We start from the raw sequence: 24719 nt of genomic DNA, 5'->3' as shown, positions 1-24719 counted from the left end.
CAATCAATGAGTCTTGAATTTTCACTCCATGAGTGGTTAAATGTAGATCTACGCCTTCGAAAATTAAGAATACTTGTCGTTCTGGTGATAATTAAATATGCTAGCTGGGTTAGCACAGCTTGTAGCAGTTTTGGGTATGTTCGTTTGGTATGTGTATACTGTGGGATTTAGCATAGTAAAGGAATAGTATGGAATAGTAACGTAGTCTCCACAGTCATGTGAGTGTAAATTGGTGGACAAAAAGGTATCATTAATGTAGTACTTAACTTGTTTTGTTTATCAGTGGTATATGTGAATGTTACTACGTTGTAAATGGAGCTAGCTTATTACACGGATGTTAGCTTACTGGTTTGTAGCGATAATAATGTAAATATTTTCTGATACTAATAACAACAATACTGACAAGGTAATTGATACATCTATTTTAAACACCCGAAGCCCCACAAAATAAATTAATCGCTTAAAACCAGGCCCAAACAGATACCACCGGCATAGCTCGATGTAGATAACATGCGCTCCTAGGAGAGGCTACCCAGGACGCATCTTGATACAAGGCAAAGCGCCGATGTGTCGCCTGCATTTTCAACAACATTCACCAATTTAACTAACCTTTTCTTGGCTTTGCTTTGTCCCAGTCCGAACCCCGAACACACCAGAAGATGTCGAACCTCAACTCGCGTCAAATCGACGAAAATACAGGATTTTATCCAACTTATTCCCTGCTAGTTGTTTTCCTACTTCCTGATTGAGAAGGTGCCATTTTGAATGAATATTTCCGCTGCTGTCGTCACGAGCTCAACTAGAACAACCAAGAGGGGGAAAAGGTAAAATAAAGTAAAAATAATAATAGGCAAAGCAGTTTATTTATAGATCACAAATCGTACATAACGTAATTGTTAAAAGTGTTTTACAGAAAATAAGGGTTCCTTTAAAAACAAAATAATTCTAAAATCATAAAACAAATATATTAAAATGAATTAAAATCGAAGACTATAGAAAAAATAATTTAAGCTGTCATATTCATAGTTAAATAGAGGCGTTTTCAACCCGGATTTGAACATTGTCAAAGTTGAGGATTGTCGCACATCTTCTGACAGACTTTTTGGCTGAAACGCAGCCTCACCGTGTTCGTGTTTAGTGCTGACTAAATCAACAGGAGACCACTCCCTGAGCCTGAGATGGGTCATGTGGCTGTAACACATCAGAGAAAGACTTGTACACAAGCAGAACTGTTTCATAGTCTATTCTGAGAACGACAGGATGCTGGTGCAGAGACCTGAGTATTATCTATCCATCCATTTTCTATGCTGCTTATCCTCACTAGGGTCTCAGGTATGCTGGAGCCTATCCCAGCTCTCTGTGGGCGAGAAAGATGGGGGACTGTCTGGATTGGTCGCCAGCCAATCACAGGGCACATATAGACAAACAACCATTCACACTCACATTCATACCTACGGACAATTTGGAGTCACCAATTAACCTAGCATGTTTTTGGAATGTGGGAGGAAAGTGGATTACCTGGAGAAAACCAATGCACGCACAGGGAGAACATGCAAAATCGAACCCAGGTCTTCCCTATCTCCTGAAAGTATGGCCTACATGCTAACCATTCAGCCACAGTGCGCCGGAGTACTGGAATAATATGGTCATATTTCCTGGTTCTAGTCAGATCTCGAGCAGCAGCATTCTGGATGTACTGCAGCTGTTTTACAGCTCGTTTAGAGAGCCCGGCGAGAAGGCCGTTACAGTAGTCTAGCCTGCTGTAGACAAAGACATGGATTAGTCTCTCTAAATCTGGCTTAGACACTATGACATAAAGCTGACGATGATATTGATTTAATGTGGCTGGTAAAGTTCAGATCTGAGTCCAATATTACCCCTAGATTACTAAAAGTCTCAAGGTGTCTAATAATCGTAATTGTTAATTATTATATTGGCCGCAAAGTGGCCGAGTGGTTAGCATATTGTCCATATAGTCAGGAGATTGGGAATTTTTGGGTTAGATAGGACATCTCTGTGTGGATTTCTCCCATGCATGCAGGGATTTCCTCCAGGTACTCCAGTTTCCTCCCACATTCCAAAAACATGCGAGGTTAATTTTCCACTCCAAATTGTCCATAGGTATGAATGTGAGTGTGAATGGTTGTTTGTCTATATGTGCCCTGTGATTGGCTGGTGACCAGTCCAGGGTGTACCCCGCCTCTCACCCCAAGTCAGCTGGGATAAGCTCCAGCATACCCGCCACCCTAATGACGAAGTGGTATAGACTGCTTTTGTGGCCCAGTTTACTATTTGTATACCATGTTCAGGCAACATTGTTCAAAAGAAACACTAAATACAAAGAACATACATCCATCCATTTTCTATACCAATTGTCATCATTAGTGTCACAAGTGAGCGGGAGCCTATCCCAGATTTACTACTTTTTCTTTTTCATACATCACTTCAGACTTCCTCAAAACTAGTAAACATCCTATCATTTTGAGGATTTTAAACCTTTAAATGTTAATTAATTTTGAAATTTGATGTAGGTATCTTTGCAAAACACAAATGCACACAGATGGGGGTGTGGCTTTGAAAACGATTAGTCTTGGAAATATCAAAGATTAGCTGCACAATTGATTTGTTATGCAGTTCCAAAGTTAACGTTAGGTGTAGGCATGCATGTTTATGTTGCTTTGTAAAATCAATGCACTCAGGAGGGATATTCCAGTAGTGCTTAAAAGGACCAAAATACTGAAAAGTATTACATGTTATCATGAATGTAGCTGTTACTACATGGTCACTGCAAATATATAAAACCATAAAACCTTGTTGGAGGTTTTAATGGCGGTTTTTGTGGGTGGTATAAGTACGACGTATAAGTACGTACGACATAATGAGATGTCTCTTTTTCTCCATATTTATATTTTGAGAAGGCACGGAAAAGAGAGAGACGTGTGTTTATGGCTGACATCAGGATTGTGGGTGATGGGTAAAATAAAAACAAAAGTTCAGTTTTCCTGTAAAGACTATTATAATCAATCTTGACAACACAAATGACATCAAAAAGGACAATAGAAGAAAAATATGACACGATAAATGCCAGTGAAAATACAATTTAGATATTGAATTTAGAAATGATCAAGATCCTAAATAAAGATTTACTCTTCTTCCAGGTCCCATTTTGACATCCATTGGTCTAGCCCACATTATTGAACAGTGCTGGAAGAGGTCCAGTTGTTTCCAGCAATGACACACATTCGCACACACACACACACACACGCGCGCGCACACAAACATGCGCTGCTTTCCTGGTAGCCCCCCCTCCCTTCTCCCCAAGAAAGGAGGCTGGTGGGAAGCATACCCACAACAACACATTATGCGTGTTTGTCTGTTGTCGTCATTGTTTGCAGTCAGACCCTTTGTTCGCTGATTAAAAATGATTACTTGATAAAAATGATTTGCATGTTAGCTCTTCTCTGACATAATCAGCAGCATTGTATAAATGTTGGTTCAGTGGAATAACACAGTTAACTGTTCCCAAATAATAGATTCTGCTTTGAATGTTTTAATTGGGCTGGTATTATTCCAGAAGTCAATAAAAGTGCAATTGAAGGCCACTCAGTGTACAGCACCTTTGACACCCAGCAAATCCACTGTTTGTTATGAGGTTTGCTTTGCTGCCATCTAGTGGTTACGAGAATTAGCACGTGTCTGGTTCGACCTATATAACAGGTTATGGTTATTTTTTTGTTGTTGTGATGTCAGCATATTGTACATAAAATACACACTTAAAATATTGTCTGTACAGATAATAAATTCATGTAAAAACATTTAATGCCAGGCAATGTTTTAAACAGCATTTTATCATCAGGTCTAAAAGTAAATTAACTGCTGAATTAAGACAAAACAGGGCCACATCCTGAGCATATTGGCCACACAGTCAGGTGATAGGGAAGACCTGGTTTTGTTTTAGACATTTTGTGTTAGTCATTGATTATTGAAGAGTCTGTAGTTTTACTTTATTGTAGTTTTATTTAGTTCAGTGGTACCTTATTTTTTAGATCTGTTAAAAACTGGAAACAATATTGTACATAGCATGAAATTAACAACCATTCTTAATACGGAGGCCAGATTCTCAAAAGTCAAAACTGCGTAATCCGCCCATTCCACAGATGCAAACTCTTCTGGGTTAGACATGTCACTGATTGCGATGTTTTTGTGTTGATATTAAATACCGTAGATTTGCATTGAGAGAATGATGAAGAGATGGTTGAGCAGCAATCACTTTATTGAAATGAACAACTACGCCAAAACAACCATAGTTGTCGATCTGTAGACTGAAAGTTGTCATTTCAAGCTGGGAAAAAATGCACATTTCCGCCTCTCCAATGTAAAAAAAGGCCACGTGGGTGGGATGTATTGTCCAGTTCGGTCCACAAGCTAAAGTAGGCTCAGAGTTTTAGCCCCCTGTGCGTTTGAGTTTGACACCCCTGCCCGAGATGCTCACAAGATTTGCGGACGTGAGGCAAGTTCTGTCTTTTGATTTTTGAAGTGCATACCACTTTTAGAGGTTCCACTCTATCACTTTAGAAACTGGATAGCAGGTCTGCTCGCTCGCTGATACGACTAATGCAAATGTCTGACCAGATGAAAATTGCATAACATTTCTGCCCAAAGCCTCTTTGTCTTTCTGACACTACATTCCCAGTAAAGGCCAATCCTGCCTCAGGCCTGCTGAGGTTTAATTAATCCCTTCCAAGAGCAGCCACACGGTACAAGCTTTCTTTGTTTGACTCATTTGGCATTTTCCATTGTATTTCTTCTACTTATACATGTACAAATGATTGCCATTGTTGAATCAGTTATTTTCTTCTTGTTGCTGTTTTATCGACATTTCACTGTGTTTTTCCTCAGTGCTGTGGGTTGTACTGCTGGGAATCAGGGCTACACGGCTTTTTGAACTGAAGCGATGGAGACGTTCGTCTTTTTATTTTCTTTTTCTGCCCTCGGCATTCTCTATGCCATGAACACCATTCCTACACTCCAAGAGTAAGTCATGACCTCCATTGATTTCCAGCCTGTTCAGTCTGTGGTTTTATTATTGAATAAACACTGCTAAGGTTGCTTACAGAACAATGGTTAAGTTACATTTGCAGTGGAACCATCAATGTTGAATGCCCCAAAAAGGTGCAGTGGAAAAAATGTGTCACATCATACAAGTTGTTATGAGACCCCTAAATGATTGATGTCATAAATTATCGTTATTATAAACGCTGTTCTGCTTTGTATTTGGAAGGAAAAGTGTGGTGATAATCATAGAATAGGCAATGAAACATGCAACATAGGGAAGAGTCTGACTACTCGGTATATATAATATTATTATTATTATTATTATTGGGGAGAGGCTGCTATTTATGAAATGTGAAAACGATATATAACAACTATTATTTCCTATGAGAAACTCCTATTGGAATTAGATCAGCTTAGAAGTCAACCAGCATTACGAAATCATGAACTATACAATATGATGTATTTGTGTGATCTGGGGATCATGCAATGGTTTAAAAATATATTCCTTTGTGACAGTGTGTTTTGACCTCCACTAGAGGGCACTGCCTACTCTGTAAAACCAACCCAAAAGACCAGTCACGGCTGATGTTGGACGATCACATTGTTTTAGTTGATCTCAGATACATAGAATTGTGTTACATATTCCTTTTCGATTTAAAGCCAGTCACTTGACCATATGTGATGTGTAAATGTACAAGATATTGCCATGAACTTTAGACACTGTACTAATATATTTGGAATGTCAATGCATGTGCATGCAGTATACAACAAGACTTAAATAAATAGACAAAGTCAGAGGTTAAACACACGCTCAAACAAGGTCTTTTTTTGGTTGTGGACATTAGCAATCAATACAGACTGCAGCCAAGAATGAGTGAAAGCCTCTTGACACGAAATATGCCCACTTTTCAAACAAACAGCTTCATAAACCTTTCTGTGCATTTATTTTCCTTTCTTGGGAGTTTTCACATGGGTGCAGCGATGTTGTTGTATGCTTGAAGATACCTTGAGGACATTAGTATTTTCCTATTGTACACATGCACTGGTGCATTTGGCCTTAGCTCACTTGGCTTCCTCCCACTCCCTCTTGCAGTTGATTGATTTCGCCTCAAAGTGTGCTACAAGCGGACATACTGGCCAGCGTGTTGCCGGCATCAAAGGATAAATATTACAGAATAGGTAGAGATGGTGCGGTGTATTTGTGAGACAAGGGTCACCTCTCTGTGAATCAGATGCCCGTATGATGATACAGTGGTTATATAATGAAACGTTAGTTAAGTCTCTCTGACTAAAAATGTTGCCTCCACCCCGGTTCCATTTATCTATGTTCTCCTATGTTTGACACCCTCTCTGCCTCCCGCCACTATAGCGCTGGCAGGGTAGCCTGGCACAGCTTCCATAACGGGAAAGACAATTAGTGTTAAGCAGAAATCAAATAGAGATCGGTATTTAAAAACTGTGCAACATCTGCAAATTTGTATAAATGATGTGTTATTTCTACAGGCCACTGGTGATCCTGGTGATTGGCATTGCTGTGCTGGTATTCGTCTTCCTGCTCTACCTCATCATCACTCGTGGAAACAGACCCAAAGACACCCTATTCTTTGGTAATTTCAATACATTTAGATTGTCATTGCAATGTATTTGCACATCATGCAGTATGTGGCAGTTTCTCACAGCCTACAGAGGTTAATTATATGGTCCGTGTGATTATTTTGAGCCCAGCTGCAAATAAGTAAAAGGGATTTCCAACTTTCGCAACTTTGTGTGACGGAGTGAAAACAACTAATTGCATTCTGTGTGATTTCACCTGATATGCTGAAAGCTGCTTATCATTGTCGGCTCCAGCAGATTAGCTGGAATGTTCTGTGACACAACCGACTCAAACGCTCTGCCGACTCAGGAACCTCACCACCCACACACTGAAACAAAAGGTGTATCTGCAGTGGCACCTCTAAGGTTCATATTTTGTTCATGTTTACAATCAATGTTTCCAACTGGAAACAATGAAAAAAGAATCCATTTCAGAGTTCAGTTGTTGTCATATCATAAAACCTCTAGTTTTCAGTAAGATTTTAACCATTGAAAGTGTCATACAAATTCTGATGAAGTTATAACCACTGTTGTATAATAAAACTAAAATACAGTAAAACTCCTCACCCTTTGATCATACACGATGGTCGTTGAAATATAAAAATATGTTAACTGTTGTATAATAAAACTAAAATACAGTAAAACTACCCACCCTTTGATGATACATGATGGTCTTAGGAAGTGGAGCTAAAGTTGGTCAAGATTCTTAACTGTCATTAAAATATAAAAATAAGTTAACTGTTGTATAATAAAATTAAAATACAGTAAAACTACCCACCCTTTGATGATACATGATGGTCTTAGGATGTGGAGCCAAAGATGGTCAACATTCTTAACTGTCGTTCAACTATAAAAAGAAGTTAACTGTTTTGTATAACAAAACTAAAATATGTACTTTCTGGAGTCACACTTTTTTGGGTATATTTTGGCTGGCCCTGCAACTAAATAAAACATACATTTATAATACGGTTCAATTGACAAATATCCATATTTATTTTATGTTATTTTTTGTACTTTTCTTCATGAGGCTCACCTCACCTGCCTCCCCTGACCACACGTCGTTGCATACCATACAAGTGTAAAAACTGTTATAGAAGAAACTAAAATAAAGTAAAATTACTGCCATTTCATGGGGAATTATTGTATAGTGAGTCTAATTTCCGACAGCTTGCCTACAGCGGCAAGGCGCAACATGGTAGTATGTGCCCACAAGCAATGTCTGTGTCTTGTCCCATTAATAGAGGAAAAGCTGAGCCCCGGTCTCACATAGTCTCACACATAATCCCCTTATCTTACCTGTCTGATGCCAGAGATAAACTGGTTTGTGACAAGGATTAGAAGGATGTTCGTACACCCGAGCAACAATATGTTTTTGGCCTTGCAAGTTACAATTTTTTTTTTATGGTAACTGTACGGCTCTTTACATACCAGAAAATGTGTCTTCAGGTTCTTTTCTTACAAAGATATCATTTAAGTTAGCACTTTGGCAACAGAGACAAGTGAAAAGTTCCATCTAAGAAAAAAAAAACTAATCAAACCTCAGGGTGGGGCGTCCATCTGCCTCGACCAGCTGGCTTGAGAGGGAACAATGCACCCAACAGCATTGCTATTTATATATGGAGCAAGCTCAAGGCTGTTTAAGATTTAACACAAAAAATCCTGCACCATTATCTGGCATTTACAGTAGTTGTCTGTTGATAGGTTTTTAGGACAGTGCTTAATAGTTAATCAATTATCAGTCATTCCTGATTAGTTTCTCGCTCTTTCAGGAGTTGCGCACAGTTTTGTGTAACATATTCTAAAGTAGTACAGTGCAACCCATTTGTCATGCTGTGACACTTCTGAAAATTGCTTTTGTGACGTAGGTACACGTGACGTAGGTAGGTGTCACAGTTCTTAGGTTAAAATGAAGTATTGGCATTAATTCTGGAGGGAAAAGATCACCAATAAGGAAATCATAAAAAACTTATTTGTGTGTCATTGCACTTGTTTGGCTTTCATCTGAGGTGAGTTCTTTAGAATAGACTGTTTACCATAGACCAGATGCAAATACGCCTGCAGCCCGTCTCACTATATTCAAGGCTTAATTTATAATGAACACCTTTGTATAAATCATTAGCTGCTCCGGGATGATGACTAGCTGTGGCAGAAGCACACCCCTTTCACAGCTCACATTTCGACTCACAACAGGTCTAATTGCTTTTGTGAGAGCAGGCTGATGCACCAACATAGCTTATTGACACACTTGCAATGTATCTATAGTCTCTACAATGACATTCAAAAGGCATTTTTTATGTATTTTAATGTAACACCTGTAATATTTAGACATGTTCTGTCAACAGTACCCGGCACTGTGAAATTTGAGGAAGATTTGTGGAATATGAGTATCTTCAGGGCTAGAATTTCATTCCACACAGATTGGATCTTGTGGAGCTAAGTTATTAGAATTTCTTCTTTTTTGGTAAGGAAAATGTTGCTACCATGCCACGGCCACATGCAATGACAAAAACTCAAATGCTTCGCAGTGTAGCATTTCCTACCTGGCTAGTATACGTACAGAACATAGGTGAAATTTAGCAACGATTGAGCAAATAGTCCAGGAGAAGTAACATTTGGAGCAACCTAGGAAATTGGTGAAATTCCCCTAAATTGCCACTTCAAACCACAATACCTGTCTCCTTGGCGTTTTTGGACATGAGTCCTTGATTTTTTAGTGTGGCCTGGAATGATAAACAGGGACAGGGGATTTTTCTCATCCAGGTGGCACTACTGAGCGATTTACAGAGGAGGGTGTGTCAGAGACACCTAATGTACATTTTTAGCGTTATTAACAGTGCCTGTAAAATTTGGAGAGGCTTTTAGGATGTCCGAGTACATATGTCAAAAAACTATACAGTTTCAAATGCTCGTATTTTTAATGAGTGCTACATCAATTGTGAATAAAACTGCAATGTACTAGGTGTAGAAGTTTTAATTCTATATTCATCAACTTGTGTATTAGAATGCTTGCTAAAACTCTTTTTATTTTTTACAGTTTTTTTTCACATAAATGAAAGGAAATGTTCTCAATCTTCCTATGTATGCTTTGCAGTTTTTGCAGAATTTTGCTTTACTTGTGTCATTGACCTGACCAGTGCCTTGGAGTATGATGGCTTCATATCAGGCTTCATGGAGTTCTATCGTGAGACAGTAGGTTTTCCAGTGTGTACTGGATATAGTAGTATTGGATGATAATTGGCAAATACAAATATACATTATACTAATATGATCAATGAATTTGTTTGAGAATTTGCACACTCCTGTGTTTCAGGGTGAGCCTTACCTGGGCACGGCCTACGCCATCATGATGTGTTACTGGGACGGAATTGCTCATTTTATCATGTACCTCATAATGATCAGCAAGATAACGGAGAGGTGGGTGTCAAATTTGTACATAAATAGTACATAAACAGTATATAAAACATGCCTTTGTGGTTTCATATCAAGTGTAATGAAACATGAAACTAAGAGTGTAAACATACTGATAATATGGAATCATTAACATCGTTTGCATATCCATTTTACGCCTTTACAGTGATATACATTCATAGTAGGTTGGTGCCCCACAAGCTTTATTCATATATAAAAAATATCACAGATTGTGCCTAAAATACCTTGTAAGCGGCGTTACCTGTCTTCTGTGTTTTCTCCTAGCAAAGGGTACCGCACACTGGGCCTGTTCTGGGCTGGCTCCCTGTGCGCCAACATGAGTGTCTTCATCACCGGTATTGTGGCAGGTGATTGTCAGCTAGCATTCAGCAGTCCCTAAATGACAGTCTTTTACCATCTGCACTGTCACAAAGCATCAACATTACATGCACACCTGGCTTAAAGCGTCCGTTCTATCACAAGATCAAACTCAAGGCTGAATGGCATATCGGTCTCTATCTGTGTTATAACCTCACCTGGCAGGGAAATATGGCTCGGAGATCCGTCCAGCCTTCTGGCTCAACTTCCTCTTCCTGTTGATGCCTGTATGGGGAGGGCTCAAACTGTTTACTCGGCCCAAGGACAGACCACTGATCGGTGGATATAATGTAAGTCTGACACAATGATGCCCATATTTGTATGGATTAAACTGTTTGTGTGCTTTTTACTGTTAATTTCTATTGTGGCAAAGTCACATTTATATGATTATGTTGTTGATGAATGTTGTTGTGCATGGACAAGCAGAGCGTAGGCTTAGACTTTGTGGATTATTTTGAGTCCTTTCAATTGTACAATGTAGCCATCATCATGACTGACCCACTGGAAGAACGCACATTAATTATATGACAATATGTCATATAATTAATATATGTCACATATGTCTTTTGAGTGAGCGAACAGGCCATGATTAATTGGATGATTAGTTGTGTTTTTTTGTTAATTTCCATTGTGCAAGATGGCGGTTGTCATGATAACTGGCTGGAGGAATGATATCATGAGTTATTGCACATGTTTACAGTATGTCACACCTGTGTTTGTGCATAAGCCGCTGCACCTTGGGTTTTGACTTTGTGGATTATTTTGAGTTGTCCTTTTCTTTTGGGTGTAAAATGACGCTTATGATTATTAGGTGGCTGTCTGAAGGATTGCATTAATTACATTTTGCGTATCTTACGCACCCATACTTGTGCATGAGCTATTATTTTGAGTCTTCCTTGCGAGTTCTATCATACAAGGTGTTTAGTATTAATAACCGGCAGGAGGAATGATCACTTTTTGTGTTTTTAGTGATCTTGGGCCATAAAGTACAATTCTAATAAGTACAAAATTATATATACTGTATGTACTGTAAAGCGGCATAGAAAATGTATGGATTTACTGTATAATGAATATTACCACATGTTATTTGTAGTTATAGAAGATCTTTACTTGATCCACATTATTGCAATGTGCATCATAATATAATGAATTTTTGCTATGCATATATGCCAACCATCCACTAAGGCAAGGGTGGGCAAACTACGGCCCGGGGGCCACATACGGCCCGCCAAGTGTTTGAAAACGGCCCGCCCATTCTTTCCAAAGTATTTCATTTAAACTCAACATACAACCTGGCATCATGGCTTGAGCCAACCTTTTATCAATTTTGTTATTGGTTTTGTTATGTGGTCTGTTGTTTACAAAGTGCTCCTGAAAAAGGGACACACGCAAATAATAAATGTCAATAAATAATAAATAATAATACAATATTTTAATATAAATATAAAATAATAAATAATAATAGCAGAGTGCATGACACTTTTAAAGATACAATAATACCAGGTGGACTGTTATGTGTAAAATATATAGTCTGGCCCCCCGTCAATTTTGTTAAATCAATGCGGCCCCCGAGTCAAAACATTTGCCCACCCCTGCACTAAGGGTTCATGGAGGTCAGCGGTGTACTTTTTTTTCCCTACCAACAACTAACCAGGCTGAAAACAATATGTCTTTCTGCTACAAAGCACATACTGTACCTTCTGCCAAGTGATGACCGCTAAGAACCATTACCCATGCATGCTGTGTTCTAACTCTGGCGTCCTTCCACGTGCAGGCTCAGCACGCTCAGAGCATGAAGCTCATCTGGCGACCCTTGGATCTGATCCTGGTGTTTCTCCTGCTGGCTGCCATGGCCTTCACCATCCTCAGAGGCCTGGTGAGAGAACATTGTGTTTAAATACATACAGTATCTCCAATATTGTTTGCTTTTCCCTTTTTCACTGTAGGTGGCCCTCGATTCCCCAGTAGGAGCATGTTCCTTCTACGTGAAGCACTATGAGCCCTACTTGAAGGATCCGGCGGGCTACCCCAGGGTGATGGTGGGTTCTATTTACTATGCGTTCCACTGAGAGAGTGTTATTGTTTCTTTGAAGTCATAATAAACCCAGTAATGTACTTCTACAAGAGTGCCCTTATCTCCTCCACTACACTGATTAAAGAGCCACTTTTATCCTTGCAGCGATGACGAATGAGGGTTGTTGCATGTGTGCATAGACTGTGTCTTTCCTTTGGTTTGTTCCAGATGGATAAGCCATTATTTATGCTTTTATTTTTTTTTCCCCATGCAGTGACCCCACGCACTTGTGTACACAAAGCCTTGTCAATAGGTTATCCAAAGACATTGTCACCGCAGCAGTCCACACACTCATTGATCAGATGGGGCCCATCACATGCTGAGAACTTGATAAGCTAATCCTTCACACATACTAACCCCCTCGTCAGCGTCACAGTGGGTGGAAATGTGTGCTGCATATGAACACACTCCACAAGCAACTGCAAGACACTAAAGTGTGACTGGTTGCATAAAGCTAATATACACCGGCTCACCTCCTTATTCAAAGTGTGATAGATTACCGCAGCAGCACAAAAAAAAGACTTCCCTAACAAAGTACTGAAGGGCATTTATGATTGGCTTTCTGGCTGAACACGCTTCCATTCATCTCAAACTCAGGTCGAGAATGAAAAGAAACTCTCCAGTAAGTTGAATCATTTGACGACTTTATGAAGCGGAAAAATGGCTTTATGAGGCAAATATTTGAAGATGAAGAAGACAGAATTCTTGGTAATGATCTAAGCTGAAGTGTCAAATTAGTGCAAAAAATACAGGAAAATGCAAATAATGATCTTTCACACCATCTATAAAAGACTATTACGACTATTTCAGCCTTTTGTGGCGACCTTGCAATTTCCCTGCTTCAGAGATGTGTGTTAGGATATTCCGTAAGGCTGGGACTGAGGTGTTAAGTTTCTCATACCCTGTAAATGTTTTAATTACAGCCGGGAAGAGGATGAGGCATTATGAAAGCAGTGATAATTGGGGATGGGTAACGTTTTCAGTTATTTATTTAATACCAGTGCCAAATCAGTTCTTTTGAAAATGTGTGTGTTTAAATTGTGGCTGAACCAGTACTTTTAAAAAGGAAAAACATACATTTTTTGAAACAATGCATTTTTATTATTGTGGAATTTTGTGACGGTCGCACGGTGGCCGAGAGGTTAGCACAGGGGTGGGCAAACTACGGCCCGGGGGCCACATCCGGCCCACCAAGTGTTTGAATACGGCCCGCCCAATCTTTCCAAAGTATTTCATTTAAACTCAACATACAACCTGGCATCATGGCCTGAGCCAACCTTTTGATGGTTTTATCAATTTCGTTTTTTGACATGGTCTGTTGTTTACAAAGTGCTCCTGAAAAAACCCTAACCCTAACCCTAACCCTAACCCTAACAATAATAATAATAATAATAATAATAATAATAATAATTATTATTATTATTAGATTATTATTAGATTATTAGATTATTATAATAATTATTAGAACTATTATGATTATTATAATTATTATATTAATGCTAATTATTATATTAATTATATAAAATATTATTGTTATATTTGCATATTTTGCATAATATAATAATTATTATTTTAATTTTATTGTAATTATTATAATATTTTATTATTTTTAAAATATTTAAATATAAATATAAAATAATAAATAATAATAGCAGATTGCATGACAATTTTACAGATAGAATAATACCAGGTGGACTGTTACGTGTAAAATATATAGTCTGCCCCCCCCCGTAAATTTTGTCATATCAATTGTCCATAGGTATGAATGTGAGTGTGAATGGTTGTTTGTCTCTATGTGCCCTGTGATTGGCTGGCGACCAGTCCAGGTTGGACCCCGCCTCTCGCCCAAAGACAGCTGGGATAGGCTCCAGCATACCCGCAACCCTACTGAGGATAAGCATAGAAAATGTATGGATGGGTGTCCGTTTTGGTTAAAACGGACAAGTGACCTTTTGGAACAAATGAGTGACACTCACCTAGGTTTCACTGTACTGCCATTTTGTGGAGTTGGTAAAAACTAAATTAGGAGGTTGCCTACAGCCGCTGCTGTTTATTTGACCCAGAACTTATTACAGACCATGATGGCTATTTGCTTTTGCGGCCATAGAGAGACTCTACAGAATTTTTTTTTCTCATATGTAGCATCATATACATGTTTTATTGATGTTTTGATTTGATAGATGCTGCACATGCTCTTCTATGGACTACCACTGTTGGGAGCATTTGTTTACGGTCTCCTCAAGCCAGGCTGCACATGGATGTCCGACTGGACCATCTTATTTTCAGGCGCAATGATTCAGGTAGTACCTTCTTGCATTGACCCATTGTGTTCTTTTAAAACCTAATATCCACCAAACATAACATGAATCAAACTCTGACCTTTTTGTTGTCTGCAGTGCCAGTGGGCTCACATCGGGGGATCCCTCCATCCTCACACCAAGGCTCCATTTCGTATTCCAAACGATGTCTTCTGCCATGTTCTGGCAGCCAACTTGCTGTACACCGTCACTCCACTCCTGGTGGCCTTGCGTGTTCGCAGTAACCCCTATTTCTTCCTGAAGATAGCGCCTTTCCCTGGGCAAACCGGTCTGCCAAATAGTGAGGAGAAAGATACCAAGTACAAAAACAAATAACACTGGCCAGATGTTCCAAGAAAAATATGTGGTGACTTGAATTGAAAATAAAAAGCATTTTATTCTGAGAACTACCAAGTATGCACTTTTACCTGATTCTTGAATGGTTTGACTTTCATAAAAATGGGTGAAGCGTCACTTTATTCTGAAAGAGAATATAACATATAACATACATTAAAAAAAAACAACTTTTGCCTTCACGTCCAGCTAACTAACTAGATACTGTAAGTCAGTGTTCACCAACCTGTTTGAGCCCAAGATCCCTGGTGTCATCCACTGTGGGCATCACTCCTTTTGGGGATCTTTGGGTTGTGGCATCAGCTCTATGAGCAAACTACAACTCTATTTGGTTGTTTGATTGTCTTGCCGTGGTGAGCGATGGTGATTGAGGAGAGAGAGGCTGGTCAATGTGTTAAAACAGTCAGCCCTAACGAGCCGTGTTACCGCAAGTGCATGTCTATGGAGTTAAATTTGTGCCTTAATTTTGAGACAGCAAAGACAGATTTTGAGACATATTCGTAAACAATCTAAAAGCAATATGAATATGCACAATGCAGTGAGTAAATACTGTATATATTTCCTGCTCTTTCAAAGAAGGATAAAGCCCATTCAAGAGATTTCCATACTCAATAATACACTTGGAAAAGCATTCCGATTTCCAGCCAGTATGTTTGAACAAAATGAGCCTTTTCCATTCAACATTGTGTGCAACACACATTTCATCCTACCTCTACATTTACTCTCATCTGCAAACTCTTTGCGTGGGTGGCTTGCTTAATGATTTCATCATCACCTTCAAAAAGAAAAAAAAATTAAGTGTGCGACATAGGATTTGTGGAGGAAAACCATGCTCAATTGACCAGCAAGCAGAGAGAAAAATATGGCGCATGTGTTCACAGGTGGAAGCAAGCTAAAGAAATGATGAACATTATGACCACCACACAACAGTAATATTGCCTCAGAGTGACGTTTTAAAAAAACAAAACAAACAAAAAACTACTAGAACATTGTATTGGCGGGAAAGCATCCTGGACTTTCAAACTAATGAGATGGCACAGGTTGTGGTGAGTCCTTGCTGGAAGGGAGCTGACTGGTTGGATGGAGAAAGGAAACACAGGAAGCCTGATGAAGAGGAAGGAGAGTCCAAATTAGCTTTAAAGGTTGCAATGGTTAAAAAAAAAAAAAAAACGACTTTGAAAAATGGCAAAAACTGCGATGGAGAAATTTCTTAATAACCACAGCAAGATGGAAATGGCTGGTTTCATCTTTAACATTTCGGTTTATTTTTAATAGTTGTTTGTGTACTGTGTGATACGTAATTAATTTCAACCTTCTGCCTGCATGGGAGGCAGCCCACATTGACATATCCACATGAGTCCAAACAGAACTATAAGTAGTGGAAGTGGAAAACAGTATTAATATATATTTTCACCGCAAGTGAATGAATAAAATAGAAACTGTCTTTTTGTGTTGTGGGTATTTACAGTACATAATAAATATAAGGTCTCCTTTTCATCTATTTGATGGCACCACCAGGCCTAGAATCTGCTTATTTAAAAAAAAGTGAGGACAGGTACTGTAAAGTAACTTCCCAGCCACAAGAGGGATGTTGGCTCCCAGCATGCCTTGCGGTACTAGTTTTGTAAATAGTTGTTAAATTTACATTTTTAGGGTTAACATAGTTGTAGCTTATTATCCTCCACTCATAGTAGTTGCCCTGTGTATTTATTATCTATCTGTTGTGTGTTAAGTTCCTGTGTGATGGTTATAGAATTTTCTTTCATGACACCGGGAGTCAAACTGTTAGTAATGACCTCCTGCTTTTTGGGTTCCTACTTGTCCAAATAATAATCTCTTAACTAAATAATGCAACAAAGTTATATTGTTACACCGATATTTTATATTTATTACGGCTTACAGCAAGTGTTTCCAATACACCACTCACATATTTTTTTTTCACAGGTGCACGTATTTATGGAGAAATATTTGTGTCTTCATTTGTCTTCATTATTCAATATAAATAAAATATTTTCTTTGCAAATTTGTAATTATCCATATTAACATAGAGAGAGGAGGACATTGATGGGATAATACATTTACTTTTCTTAATACTTTTGCGATCGACTGATTAAGTCCCCAAGAGCGACTGGTCGATCACGTTCGGCATGTTGGCAACCCCTGTCTTAGGGGTTAACAATATCAGGATTTGTATGAGGGTGAGTAGTTGCACAACTATGTTTAGCCCGCCTCAGGAGTTAAGTGGTGCACAGCAGCACATATGCTCCATCCTGGCATTAATCCTGTAGAGAGAGCGCCAGTAAGTTGACTTCTGTGCTTTTCCTCCGCATGGAGAACCACAGGGATGACCACTAGTGGACTAACTTAATGATGCAGCAGGCCTGTTTATTGACCGCATGTAAAGTAGCTGCTGTTCATTAATGCTGCTCCCCTGGGGCTCGTCCTTGCATTCAATTGCTGAAGCAGCATCCAATCATGTGGATGTAAACACTGCAGACCTCCAGCAGTGTGCCACACACACACACACACACACCTCCACACAGAAGACATTATGACAGCCACTTAACTCCTGGATGTTGTTGTTATGATGATTCTGACCCAGAGTCAAGTGATAGATCAATTTGTGTTGGAAAGAAGGCTTATCTCCTCCACTATCCATAATAAAGAGGTGCGGCACAAATATAAACAAGCTGAAAAGTGTCTTGTGTGCCTGCATTCATCTCCAGTGAACGCGTTGTATTGATCAGCATCTTTATCCAATACAAGTGTTTGGAGATAGCGGCGAAAAACAAATACATACAAATCCCTACTGAGCTTCCATCATCTCTTTGTTCTGAGGGTACAAGATCTTAGAGAAAATCTAATCTTAACAACTGTAACACAAACAACTATTCCTACACCTAAACCAGCCCTAACCCAAACCTTAACTCTAACTTTAACTTACCCAAACCAACCATGACCCCTAGCTCGATCTGCATTAGTTCTAACCATGGCCCTAACCAATTACTTGTGGTCAAGGTAAGCAGCTGAGGCAACTCTCGAACACATCCCGAAGCAGTATTTACACAGGCACTCATTTGGCCTCTGCATTGTCCTGCAATTTGCCGTGGTAATGCAATGCACGCCATTTATTGATTCCTTTATTTGATCACCTTCACTCCGAAAAGCATGAAGACTTGTTTTGGTGTCTGCACAAATAAATTACGTACTTGGCACACAATTCGTGACAAATAATGGTGTGCATATTAGGAGAAATGGCCATGTTCCCACAAGACTTATTTTTGTGAAGTAAATTGTCAAGTACCGTTTATGACACGCATTGCTCCTGCATGGTTATGCATTTTCACCACCACTTCCCGCATTCTTTCTGTGTCCATGTTATAGCAGCAATATAACCTTTAAAGCGGACCTATAGTATGCTCATTTTTCAACCCTTTGTATTGTGGAGCTCAGAAGCCAGACATGAGGGCACCGCGTCGATGCACAGCGTGTCTGAAATTAACGCACCTTTTCTGTCGAGAGCGTATTGCTTCTGGCTCCAGTAACAGTTTGGTGGATATTTCACTTTCATGTTTACAAAATCAGTTCCGTGTGAAATGCAGTTTATAAATGAAAACATTTTTCTCTTGCTGGGAATCACCAAATACAATAACTTGTGCCTGAGCTTGTTTCGTAAACAGATCTTGGGGGAGGGCAGAAAGCTTATATGGCTAACAGCCACGCCCGTATAAGGAAGCTTGCCCCTCTGTGACATCACAAAGGGGCAGTTTTACCCCGCCTTCTGAAACCAAGTCTTTTGAACCATCCCAAACTTCTTTCAGGACTCACTTGCATATGCGCAAACCTCATTATCTGAAACTTTGGCATCGTTTAACATTCTAACTACATTAGATCAGAAAAGTGGAAAAAGCATAAAAGGTCCTCTTTAACTTCTAAACAACCCAACTTCCAACTTTCACCCTAACCCAGTGCTTCCCAAATAGTAGGGCGGGTTTAGTGAATAAACTTGTATGCTCTACATTTTGTTGCATTTTCCTGGTTTCAGTTTCAAGTTCAGCCTGTACAGTACAGATAAATGAATAAATATTATAAGTTTCTCTAGCATTTGTGGATGTTGGTCACTGATGTAGCAGTGGTTGACGCGAATGACCTCCATTCAGACAGCTAAACATGAACTGTCTTTCCTTGAAAACCTTCAACCATTGTCCCGGGTGTCCCCTGAGTGTTAATTATTACGGACGGTGCTTGAGCGATGCATGAGCGATTCCATTCAGCTAGAAGGTATTTACTGAACATCCTACGGGAAAGAGAGAATATGAGACAATATTCTCCCTCCCTAATAGCCAGAAGTCATATAAACAAGCATAAAAATCAATAGCTGTGCCGAGTGCAACTTAAGAGTTGCAGATGTGATTGTTATGGTGTAGTAGAGAATATGCCGGATCATTCCCTCTCATTAGATCCTTCATCTTTTTCATCCTTTCAAGGGTGGACAATGTTGTGCTTTGCATCGTTTTATCAACATATCACAACGGGCTATTGATCCTGTTTGAGGATTCAATTTCTTTGGGCTGCAGATCGATTGTTCAAATAAGGAATAATAAAAATAGAACCTTTAAATCTCTTTAAGAGGTCAAACTTTATACGAGACTGTACAAACTGTAAAGATAATGTTTTAAGCAATATTTTTAGAATAAATGATTGCCATTGCCAAAAGAAGTTATACAAGTAACAATAAATCACCAAGCAAAAATGAACCTTTGACGTCTTGAGGGTTAAAAAGGCTCATTTTTTTCAGGAAGCCCATCTTCATGGTCACAGTTTGAAATCAATATTTTGTCCTGTGCAAGTAGAGGACATGTTTTGGCTGCAGTCTGAGCTAGTGTCCCCATGCCAGAGGGGGACAGGCATTAATGAGTAGGCTGGACTGACTGAATGGGAAAAAGTCCAAAATGGCCAGGTTGCAAGTGTTGTTGTGTGCCATGCATGTTGGTGAGCATCCCATATTGGAACTTTGACTTGTTTATCCTAATTAACAAGGATGTGTAATCCCGTAGAAGCAGCGCACTGAATGTAAAATATTTGAATTTCTTGAAACATCACTACATTGGAATCGTACAATTCTTTGTAATTGTAATAATCTTCACAAAGGTATACAATCATTGCTATTTTTCTCACATAACAGGCTACATTTCTTTCAGTGATTGCACTATAAATGTCGCATGCAGTGACCTTTAACACTGAGTGTGGTCGCAATGGCTCAACTGATGGATGCTGGGTAGAAACAAATAAACGTCTCTAATCAAAATAACAAATAAACGAGGTGGACTGAAACAAACTGCTTCTCTGAAAAACATTATAAAGAGGACTCAATGGTTGAAATATTGTCATACTGCCTCAAATATATATATTATGTATATATTTCAAGAAAAAATTGCATCTCAACTCAACTGTGATAGGTGAAAAATAATATCTTTAGTATCAACTCGAGCTTTTTTCATCTTAAATAACTTTCTTAATATTATGACTTTATTCTCATGGTATTTTGACTTCGTTCCCACAATATTACTTCTTACCCTACTTTTAACTTATGATGTAAAATTACATTTTTTTGAGGCACAACTCTCATAAAATTATAGTCATTTTTTCAATTTCTGCAGTTTTGTTAAACTATTTCAACTTTGTTCTTGTACTTTTGTCATAAATTTCATTTTATTTTATTACATTTGCAATGACATTTCCACAATATTTTGAATTTAATCTTGTAATACTTTTTCAGCAACCAAATTTTCAAAAAGTATGTTATTCATTGTTTAGTTTTTCATCAGATTACAACTTAAAACTTATTTTTTTCTTTAATATTTCAACTACAGCAGCTAAATGACATTGTTTTTCCTCCTAATGTTGCATTTTCCTTGTAAAATTACAACTACCTCTCTTTAGATTACAACTTCTTTTTTTGTTTTGTTTGTTAAAGGGGACCTATTGTGCTAATTTTTAGGCCCTTTGTATTGAATTGTGGACTCCTATAGAGCAGCGACACGCCACAACCAGCTCAGAAAGCTTTCTAGATCTTCCAGAATCTGCACCTATTCAGCTGTATTTTTTTGGATTTCATGCTTCCTGTGAAAACGGTCTGGATCCCGAGTTTCTCAAGAAAAGAGGTTACTTCAAAACGTCTGGTAAGTAGCTTCAGCATTTTAGCGTTTTCTACAACATCGGTAACGTGTAATGTGGTCATTACACATTTTTTATGGGACTGCCAGTGTTTCCAAAACTTGTGTAGAGTCACCGATGGCTATTAGCAACTTGTAATTTGCACCCGCTCCCTGTATACACACTCAAAGTAACATCATATTTAGAGCTCTCTTTATTGGTTTTACTTTAGCACACAGCCTAGAACTTCAAATAATAAGCTAATGTCTATGTACATTACTCAATTTGCACATGATGGAAAAATGTCAAAAGCCAAATGATTGTGAAAAAAGAATGTCATGTTGTGTCTAACAAAAAAGAACGTGTGAATAATGAAGTTTCCAGCATTCCAAGAGAAAGGAAACAGTAGCATGAACTCCATGGTCAAGGGACAGGTGGTTTTAATAATTCACTTGCTGTGAATTTGGAGTCACTGTCACTAAATTAGTCAGCAGAGTCCATTGTGATGCATTATGACATTCATAACTGAAGGAGATCTATGCATTCTGCACTTCATTGCTTGAGTAATTAGTTAATTAGAGTAATTAATTTTTTTGGCTAGTCATGGCAAACCAAAATGTCTTCCTCATGGATGTGATACCCACTCTGACCTGCCTTATGTATACACCCACCACAACAAGGCTTCACTATACATCTTAAAATAAAACCTGAAGCTCTGCCAACTATCCATCAGTCAGGTACAGATGTTGGATTTCTCATGTTGTATTTCTCCAGTGAATAACCTAAACTAGCATGATGTTGTGTAATTTTAGCACTGTAGCTCACATAGCAATGCTAGTCTTGCTAACATTTGAGTCCTCCTGTTTCATTCCGCAATGTAACATTGTTGTATGTGACATACGGTATCTATACACAGAGGTGTGCAGTCACATGACTTGGACTTGACCCAGACTTGCAATTTTGATTACTTTTTTGGTAATTGGACTCAGACTCAGACATTAGCCTGACTTGAAAATATTTGAACTTTTCAGTGAATAGGTTGAGTAAAGTAAACTAAAGTAAAGTAAGTCACAGTTGCTGTAGTACACTATTCAACTTCCTGTCAAAAAACCTGAACTATCCCTTTTAGACACCTCCAATATACGATTGTGAGACCTCTGAGACTTATATAAAATAGTTGAAAAGTACTATATGGGCCCTTTAAAACAAGAAAAGCACCAAAGTGGAGGTAGCGGTTAACCCAAAAACACCTGGAGGCATTCATGCTCATGTGCACCCAGGAAGAAGTGCTCATGTTGGCCTGGACAGCGTGGTAAACAAAACAGCACAGATCAGGGAAGTACTCAGGCGTGCATTGTCTGTGTTTGCTTGAGGCTATGAGGTCATGCATGGAGGAAAATTATTATTATTCATCAGCTCAGAGTCGGACGCTTTCGATATGTGAACAGTGCTAACAGTACAGACACATTTGAAGACCATCATGCTGGGTTAGCCTATTCACTGAGGAATATTATTGGGTATTGAGTATTAGACTCCTTCAGATGATGTTTTGTAGATGTTTGGAGTTGTCTGAAGCTTTAATCACAGATCCGTTCTATTTGTGCTCGTTACATTTGGCTGAGCACCAACTTTACAAGCCCCAGTGAACCGCCGGTGGACATTAGTTACTCACTCATAGTATTGTATGCCAGGCATATTGGTGACTGTATTTGAAAATATTATCATCACCAAAGTACTCCTATTGCGGCAATCTTATTGCTCTACACAGGGTTCCAATTCCCACTACAGCTCCTCACAATTATTATTGTTTGTTTCTGATACTAGTTCTCACGGTTTCTGGTGGAAAAAATTCTGGATGGCCCTATGAAGGTACCAAATTCACCACACGCCACTGGTCGACACAATCAATGCCGCGCTCAGTGGTCACACTGGTTTAGTCTGCCAGACTTTTTCAACGATCCAGATAGGATCATGGAAGAGAACAAAGAAAGGTTAATGAAACAGCTCAGTGTACTTGTGTTTGGAAGGGATGAGGTGAAAGGTGAAGTAGTCACACTATCACTGCAAGCGAAAGGCAACGAAAAGGTTCAAATTGGAAAAAAAGGAGTGTAGAAAGAGAAAGACTTTCTTTAAAAAAATTACCCTCGGTGTGTTTTGTTTCACCCAAATAATTTTTATCAAGATTATATCGTATGCAACGATACTATGAAGTGATTATACTATTCTGTAAAGCACTATGGATTACCTTGTGTAAGAATGGTGCCTTGCCTTATTTTGTGGTAAATAAACCAAAAAAAATAAACAAACACACTGTCACATAGCCAAAAAACAGATCCAAACAATCTTTAATGATGACAGGTCATGTAAAGAATAAAATACAAATAAGTAAGAAAACACATCAATAAATATGAATAAATATGCATGGAGCATCCTCACACAGCCACACTGTTTTGCTCCCAAACAAAAAAAACGAAAAATGAAAATATGCGAGGAAGGCTCAAAAGAAACATACCCAGAATTTTTTTTTAAAGCAAAGTATTTACAAAGAATACAAGGAGTCACACAACATTTGTTCCACACATTACAGTATTTAATCTATGGTTGTAATGCCACCCAAGCGCCACTAGGGGCATAGCGGTGCATTAGAACAAGGTGATGTAACTAGGAAGCGAAACAATGAAGCTACAACTAAAGAATGGCAAAAAAAAGTTGAAGGTTAGCGTTGATTGAAAAAGCTGTAATAGTAGAAAACTAACAGGAATTAACTACTTATTAATTTATAGCATGTTTCTCTGTTGTTTTATGTTTGAATATTCAGTTGTCATTGTAGCGGGTGTTCAAAGTAAACCATGTCATGCACATTTTTGATGGTGCTAAAGACTAATCTTTGTTTTTCAGATTAAAACATAAATGTTTGGGATCCAGTGACTTAACTGTCCGAACCTATGTATTTGAACATAAAAAGTTTTCTTTGTTGGTAAAATTATGACAATTATTTTTTTTGTAATATTACATCTTCTCATCAGATTGTGACTTTTTTTCCTGATAGAACTACTACTTTATTCTTATCAAGCTGTTTTTGCAGTTAAATTGCAAGTTGTAATTCTGTCAGAAAAAAATGTATTATGTAAATATTATGTAATGTAATATTATGTAATATGAGTATTATGACACCAAAGTCAATACGAGAAGAACTAAAGTGGGACTTTTGCTAGATAAAATGTACATGACAAGAAAATCTCTTAATGTGAAAAATCTCAACTTTTTTCCTAAAACAAACTGGATTTTACCCCGTCGTAAGATTAAGACTTTATGAAAAAAAAATTCCTGTACTTTTCTGACTTTATTCTACTAATCTGGGTGCGTTTCCTGCTCCAATTTAAAGTGAAATAGTATCTTGTGCT

At 38.4% G+C, this 24719-nt stretch overlaps 2 protein-coding genes across 4 annotated transcripts in view; one reads left to right on the top strand and one right to left on the bottom strand.

Moving 5' to 3' along the window:
- Nucleotides 1–783, bottom strand: part of sbno2b (strawberry notch homolog 2b) — a 48078-nt gene extending 47295 nt beyond the window's left edge. Inside the window, exon 1 of the mRNA XM_058072773.2 lies at nt 610–783. The gene's annotated coding sequence lies outside the window, so the exon portion shown is untranslated. The remainder of the gene's footprint in view (nt 1–609) is intronic.
- Nucleotides 525–15204, top strand: tm6sf2b (transmembrane 6 superfamily member 2b). 3 transcript variants are annotated; one of them, XM_058072776.2, is made up of 11 exons: nt 525–824; nt 4900–5034; nt 6559–6662; nt 9740–9837; nt 9959–10062; nt 10342–10424; nt 10600–10724; nt 12209–12310; nt 12381–12473; nt 14689–14808; nt 14905–15204. In XM_058072776.2, the coding sequence occupies exons 2-11, from the start codon at nt 4955–4957 to the stop codon at nt 15139–15141; spliced, it is 1146 nt and encodes a 381-aa protein (XP_057928759.2). In that variant the 5' UTR covers nt 525–824; nt 4900–4954; the 3' UTR covers nt 15142–15204. The 3 variants fall into 3 exon arrangements, with proteins under 3 accessions (XP_057928759.2, XP_078646183.1, XP_078646182.1); XM_078790057.1 differs by lacking the exon at nt 525–824 and adding an exon at nt 4668–4757; XM_078790056.1 differs by lacking the exon at nt 525–824 and having other exon boundaries at nt 4784–5034.
- The last annotated feature ends 9515 nt before the right edge of the window (nt 15205–24719 follow it).

This window comes from Doryrhamphus excisus, linkage group LG4 (assembly GCF_037039965.1).
Source record: "Doryrhamphus excisus strain RoL-2023G ecotype Guam linkage group LG4, RoL_Dexc_Guam_v1.1, whole genome shotgun sequence".
Taxonomy (NCBI): domain Eukaryota; kingdom Metazoa; phylum Chordata; class Actinopteri; order Syngnathiformes; family Syngnathidae; genus Doryrhamphus; species Doryrhamphus excisus.
Note: the sequence above shows the minus strand (reverse complement) of the source record. Positions and strands in the feature narration are given on the sequence as shown.

What these genes read in the sequence shown, in the direction of transcription:
- tm6sf2b (XM_058072776.2), top strand. Translation starts at nt 4,955, where the DNA reads ATGGAGACGTTCGTCTTTTTATTTTCTTTTTCTGCCCTCGGCATTCTC. An exon ending in TGGAGTTCTATCGTGAGACA is followed by an intron (nt 9,838 to 9,958) that starts GTAGGTTTTCCA and finishes CCTGTGTTTCAG; the next exon opens with GGTGAGCCTTACCTGGGCAC. An exon ending in CACTGATCGGTGGATATAAT is followed by an intron (nt 10,725 to 12,208) that starts GTAAGTCTGACA and finishes TTCCACGTGCAG; the next exon opens with GCTCAGCACGCTCAGAGCAT.